The sequence below is a fragment of the Crassostrea angulata genome, chromosome 5 (assembly GCF_025612915.1).
Source record: "Crassostrea angulata isolate pt1a10 chromosome 5, ASM2561291v2, whole genome shotgun sequence".
Classification (NCBI taxonomy): Eukaryota; Metazoa; Mollusca; class Bivalvia; order Ostreida; family Ostreidae; genus Magallana; species Magallana angulata.
The window spans coordinates 43,431,890-43,438,745 of NC_069115.1; the positions used below are offsets into that span (position 1 = coordinate 43,431,890).

At 33.2% G+C, this 6,856-nt stretch overlaps 1 protein-coding gene across 1 annotated transcript; it reads left to right on the forward strand.

Moving 5' to 3' along the window:
* Nucleotides 1–954: 954 nt before the first annotated feature.
* On the forward strand, nt 955–6,826 carry LOC128186125 (uncharacterized protein C6orf118-like). The gene is made up of 8 exons (XM_052855859.1): nt 955–1,107; nt 2,463–3,265; nt 3,834–3,962; nt 4,321–4,508; nt 5,022–5,080; nt 5,304–5,494; nt 5,751–5,866; nt 6,273–6,826. Exons 2-8 carry the CDS (start codon nt 2,489–2,491, stop codon nt 6,394–6,396), a joined length of 1,584 nt encoding a protein of 527 aa, XP_052711819.1. The 5' UTR covers nt 955–1,107; nt 2,463–2,488; the 3' UTR covers nt 6,397–6,826.
* Nucleotides 6,827–6,856: the final 30 nt, after the last annotated feature.

Genomic DNA, 6,856 nt, shown 5'->3' on the forward strand with positions numbered 1-6,856 from the left:
TCTCTGTAATTATATGCTGAATTTAAATAATTAATAATAGTAAAACTTCTAAATGTGTGAAAACAATACTTAAGACATACTTACGAGCCCCAGAAGTCAGACTTGGGGTTTAAACCGACTTGCATGAGTTTGTCCACACTTTTTTGGCAAGACAAACTCTTGCCGTTTTATATTTGTACACATGTTAAACATTATGACAAAAGAGAGAAAAAATCTACCATATGCTTTATCATTATTTTTTTTTTTTAGAAAAATCTCATTGATTTTCTGCACCGATAGGTACAGTAAGTGACTTAAGATGGGAGAAAAAAATCCTATTTGGGCAACGTGTGTGTAGTAGGGTGATACAAAAGTTGCTATTGACGAACACAGGGACCAAGCCCGTTTTAACATTAATTTCAACGTAACCATAAATAATTTATGGTTACATTGAAATTAATGTTATAACGGGCTTGGTCCCTGTGTTGACGAAGTAATATAACAATGGTAAATTCCCTAAAATTATGTTTCCAAAGTAAAAAAATAATAATCCCTTACACATTACCTACATGTATAATTGAAAATTAAAGGATAGCTGTGGGTCCAGTTAACCGAGTAGCATATAACTTCATTTTCACTCCGCATTTCCTTATTTTCTTATCCATTTTTTACTTACTCGCAAAATAGTGGGGGGGCCAACTCCATGATAATTCAATTTTTTATATGTAAATTTTTAAAAATTTGTTGCTGCGAGAAAAAGTGGGGGGGGCCAGGCCCCCCCTGGCCCCCCCTGATGCTACGTGCCTGAATGTTACAACATTGTTATATATAATAGTTATAAATTAAATTAATATTATCGTTACATCAATTTTATAAACAAATTATCAATTGATCAGTAAATATATAATGTATTTTAAATTAATTTACAATTTTCCATACATTTTTCAAGCGCGTAATTTTTTTCATAATCAGAGTTACCTACCGTTAAAGAACTCTTCTTTGTCTCCATAACTACTTTAAACAAAAAAATGGAGTTCCCCCACCTCTTGCATGTCAGCTAAACACCCACAGATGTATTGAATACCTCAGTTATCTTAAATGGAATGGTATTTGTCAGTTGTGTCACAGGTAAGTCTATTTTATTTTTGGAAACAAAATATTGAAGAAAAACAACGAACACGTTCGAATTTCCTCAGCTCGCACTGGGTGATAACAATGTACGTTTGATTGTATGTTTATTACGCACGGTTCAGTTAAAAAATCATTTTTATATTAAGTGATAAAGCAAAATTATTTTTGGTTTGAAAATTATTGGTAGAAAATGAATGAATAAAGTGAAAGAAGAGGTACAAAAATATTTTTGCTTATAAATGTATCCCCGAGTACCCAAACTCCGTCACCATAAGCAGAAAACCTCCCGCATTTCTCTGTAAATTATTTTTTGTGGTTTTTATCATTTGCAATCGCTAAATATAATCTGAAACAATATAATTTATAAAATTATTAACAAAAATATTTTTATTTTTATTCAAATAAGCCCCCTGAATACGACGTTTATCACACGTGCTATCATAACTTATGAACCTAACTCCGTCACCCACATGCTCTATGATATGGCAGGGAATAAAGAAACATTAACAATTTAGTTAAAACTCAATTTGTATCTAGGTCAAGTTATAAAAAGTAAAAATGGTGCATACAATTTAAATTGTATTTAATTTCATCGAAATGAAATGATCGCCAGAATAAAAAATGGGTCCATGTAACAACAATCACAATGGCCTTTTCAGAATTTATGGATGCCATTTGATTTATGTCCTTATATATTTCAAATATTTTATATCATTAATTAATATATTACTTATTAAATTATTTATTTATTACATTTTTAGAAATGTAGCATATTCTAAATAGCGATATACCTGATATTTCTATACCCTGTATAAGGCAAAAGTATCGGCATGAGCGATTTGACGTTATCATCAAGAGTAGTGCATAAAGGCTATTGCGGTCTGAAAAAAATGTATTAGTTACCTTAATCAAAAATGTATTACATGTGAAATGTTTCATCTTGACCTCTCTAAAAATGGCTGACCACCGTAAATGATCGAATGGGCCCACATGTCAGAAATATCGATATTTTAGTGCACCCGTGAAAAAGTTTTAGCTGATTTCACACAATTAATGGTGCATAAAATGAACAAGGTTTAATTCTGTTATTTTTTGACATATTCTTAAATTTAACCGTTGCAAATTGTTGACATTTGATTGAAGATTTTTGACATGTAAAAAATGACGTCATAATCGTACTTGATTTCAAACGGCGAGGAGTTTCCTGAAAGTGACGGAGTTAGGGTAGTGACGGAGTTAGGGGGCTATGCGATAATTTTATGCATCATCAAAATTTGTTTTCTTTATATTCATGTTATTCAAATAATTTTATGCATCATCCAAAATTGATTTCTTTTCATTTTAATTTTCAGTTGACAGAGATTTAAAATAGAAAATAATGACAGCATTTAATTTTACCTCACGGAAGCAGCTTAAACAGCTGCTAAATGATGTGGAAGGTGTTCAGAAAGATGACATTCATTCCTACGCGGGAGGACATTTAAATGAGTCCTATTTATACAAACCTCCCTCATCATGGGGAAGCAGCAAGTGGACAGCTGGAAAGGGAAAGAGAATCTCTCTTGTTGATAAAAGCACCGTGCCAAACCCCCCTGTGAGGAAGTCAACAAACACTAAGGATACTAAAATGAAAGACACTTTGTATGACTTTAGTGTGGGTACCACGGGCAGTGTTCCACTGTACAACAGTGAGATAAACATGGCACCGCAAATTCGATACAAAAACATTAAGACACCCGTAAGTACGATAGGGACTATTGATGATAGGCCAGAGTCGACCAAGAGAAATCCAAGTGCTGCCTCGAAAAAGTCTGTCTACACCGAACTTCAAGATGGCGTCTTAGTGGAGGAGCTGAAGGCCGAAGAGATTATGTTGCCCGGAGGTAGTGGTCAGTCAAAGAGGCTTCCTCCTATGGAAGAGGAAGGGGAAGACTATGATGTGATGGAAGACATTCAGAAAAGTCTTAACATAGACAATCTTTACACATTCAGACATCAGTTTCTTCCAACGCATCATATCGGGGTTACCAAAAGGGACCAGTATAGGAAAATGAAGTCAATGGAGAGTCAAGTCATCGGAATGGAGGATGCTTCAGAGCAGAATGTTCTGTCTGCCGTGAGGGCTGTTAGACATCTAGAAAAAAGATTAGAAGAGGTATTCATCTTAATATTACTAGTTGGCTTTTATCAATTATTTAATGAATGTAAAAATGCAGTGGCATCATTTGAATATTTGATGACTTAGTTTGGGGATTTTATGGATATGCCCCTCACTCATGAATTATTATGACTTAATTACCCTCAGAATTACATCTCAACAATATATAATTAAACCTTTAAAAAAATGAAATCCAACAAAAGTAGCTCCAAAGATTATTTAAATGATGGCACAGAACTCTGTTTTCAACTCTTTTATGGTGAAATTGTCATCTATTAAAGTTGGATCATTCCTTTCTGGAACTAGGAATTTAAAAGTAAAACATTATAAAAACTGAATTTAATTATCACTCAAGCGATTTTATTTGAAAACTTGAACATGATGCTGATTAACATGATTTATGCACCACATGGTTGTGAGGATTTTAAAGATTTCATGTACACCTGTGTTCTTATACACTCTATTCTATTAATCTGTGTATAATAGATTTTGTTCTTATCCATAAATGGCGATTTGAGTATCAATAATGGTCGATGAATCTATCAGTTGTTTTTCATTTTAATAGGAGCTGGATGCCCTCAACTTTATTGGTGATGACCGTCCCAACTTTCACAAACTCCAAGTCTATAGCAACGTATTAGAGGATTTAATTGAAGAGAGTCCTACATTTACATACATATTAAAAAGCATAAAGGTAAAGTTGTTAGAAGATTGAAATTAAAACTGCATGTATTGAGATTTATTTGAATGTTGTTAAATGAGAAAATTAACCATGTTATCAATTTACTTGCTGTATATCTTTAGCCAAGAATAATCAGTGTTTAAATTACTCTAATAGATCAGGCAATGTTCTAATGGTGGTACATTGTTTTTATTACTATATTGGCATGTACATTGTATCTCAATTTCCATTTTGTAAAATTGAATTACTTCCCTTACCAAATCTTATAATTACAATAAAAAAAACAAAATGTCTGCATGCTGCATTAAATTTTTTAAAAATTGGCATTAGAAACTAAAGATTTTTTCCTCCTGGACTATGTTGTTTTCAGATGGAGTACGACAATTACATCTCCAAACTGCTCGACCAGCAGTCACCTGACCATACCAAGAAGCTGCGGACCCAGGCGGAGCTGATGTTGTATCGTGGGACGTCACGACCCCAGGAGCTACAGGAAGCAGAGAACAAGGTCTCTACGCTGGAGGAGAAGGCCAAGTCATTGCTGGAAACCAATGAAAGGTGCTTGTCTATGTATCAAACATATGTTACAAACTTACAACATGCAATAAGATCACCTTTAAGAAAATGTTTGTTTCATCCCTAATTGTACTCTTTGTCTAAATTTTGAGTCAGTAGGTGTTATATATGGAAATAATTTTATTTTTAAAGTTGCTAAAAAATTAAACAGAAAATCGAGCTTCAAACAACCATAGAAATTTATGCTTATATTTTTTATGAAAATATTTTTCAATCGGTTGGACAAAGTTAATTATAAACATCATTTTAAAAGTGACCTAGGACTGGAGTATACAGCAAAATTTGTTCTCCATGAATTTAAAGGTTACTACACACCTAACGTTATAGATTTTTCTTATGATAAAAATAGATACCCTATACCTAATAATGCATGTGTTATTGGGTATAGGGTATTTATTTTTATTATGAGTAAAATTTATAACCTCAGGTGCCTGTGGGTTACCAATAGCAGTTGATGTTATAATACATGTAGTACATTGCTATTGGACTTTTCAGGTTGAGGAAAGAATTGCTTGAGGAAGAAGAACTGTTATCTAGAGAACCTACCGAGCCAGGTATATTTCCCTCTTTCCCCCTTTTCATACACATATTATTTTGTTTAATACAAGTATTAGATCGAGTGTATTGTAGGTTGATATTTATGTACCTCAGAATATCTATCATAAACTCAGAATCTATATTCCTGATGATGCTGACTAGTATAAATATTCAAGAGCATTTTTTATGAATCATATATGATTCGAATAATAATGAATTTGATTGACTCCCATTTTCCAGAACCACGGGTTCAGCTGGCAAGTACGTACCATGAAGAACCTATGGCAGAACTGGCTGATGAAATAGAACACGTCAAAGCCCTGATCCTGGAGAAACTGGATGATCTGAATGCGCTTCGAACCAAACTCAGAGAGGAGTATGTGCCGCTCACTGTCTGCAATCATCTGGAGCAGTGTATTAAAGAAACAGAGGTACCAAGTTTGTTTTTTTCTTCCAACTTAATTATACACAGTCATTGAATATGCACCGGTAATTGGTAGTGAATTAATGCTAGCAAATAAGTCGGAAAAGCTGAATTCCTCTGTTTAGTCACAATTGACAAGATCATCGTTCTTATTTTGAATTTTAAAAAAATTATTTTACTAAAGAAAAATTTGAAATTCCACACACTAATTATCAGTGACTCCTCTATGGCACCTCTTTTAACACTTTTGATTTATTTTAAAGGTGGAGGTACAGAAACTTCTTAAACAGAATGAGTACCTGGAGAGAAGTATATCGGAGATGGAGACTGATCTAAGAGAAGCCATTCAGGACGCTGACACTAGTGAGAGAGATGCAAGGTAGGGGAGCTGGGAAGTCTTATAATTTATACTTGTATATTGATCTTGGTTTTATTGACGGGTACATGTGTTATTTTACAGATACATGCAGCTCTTGCCTCCCTTTTATTTTTATCCAATGTTACATGGCTGTTTGCCAATAAAGATGCAATGAATTTGATTCTTTTAGAAAGCAAAGGACTGTTTCATGTAAAATCTAGCTGAAATTATTTCAATAGTTGAATACCTACTGTAATATTAATGTACAAAGTACATGTAAAAAGTTTTACATGATTAGCATTTCATATACATTGCATTAAAATTTTTCACATTCTTTTATATAATTTTATATTTTTTAATTTCCAGGTTATATGTAACTTTATAGCAAAGTCTTGATCTTCTATTAAAAGTATTCACTTTTCTTCAGGCGCATTTGGAGGAAGGTCAATTCTCGCAAAGGTCTGCCGCACATGCCCAATGAAAAGAACGGCACCACAGAGAGTGATGATGATGATGATGACGAAAGCAAATGGAACTGGTATATCTCCTAGTGACCTGGGCATGTACACATGTATTGCGCAATATCAGTGGGCGTTTCCTTGTGTATTGCGCAATCACAGGGAGGTTTCTCATTTTAAATTACAGTAGCAGACAGTTCAATTTCACATCAAATTTTTGTGTCTTCTTTGATATATTCTTTCTTTACTAAGTTGAAGTAAAGAAAATATATCTGTTGTGAAATAAAACTTTTAATTTAACCTTAAAAGTGTTAAGCATCCGTCCATTGTCAAAACCATGTGATATGTAGAGAGATATGTTAATTGAATCAAGACGTTGATTATTACTGCTGAACCTATGTCTACCGTTTATAATATTTTGTAAATTAAAGAAAACTGCGATGCACTGCATGTCTATTGGATTTTATTGAATGTTGATGTATGTTGTTATAATATAATTTAATAAATTATCATTTAACTTTGATTCAAATCTCTTCTGTGATTCATAAGTGAA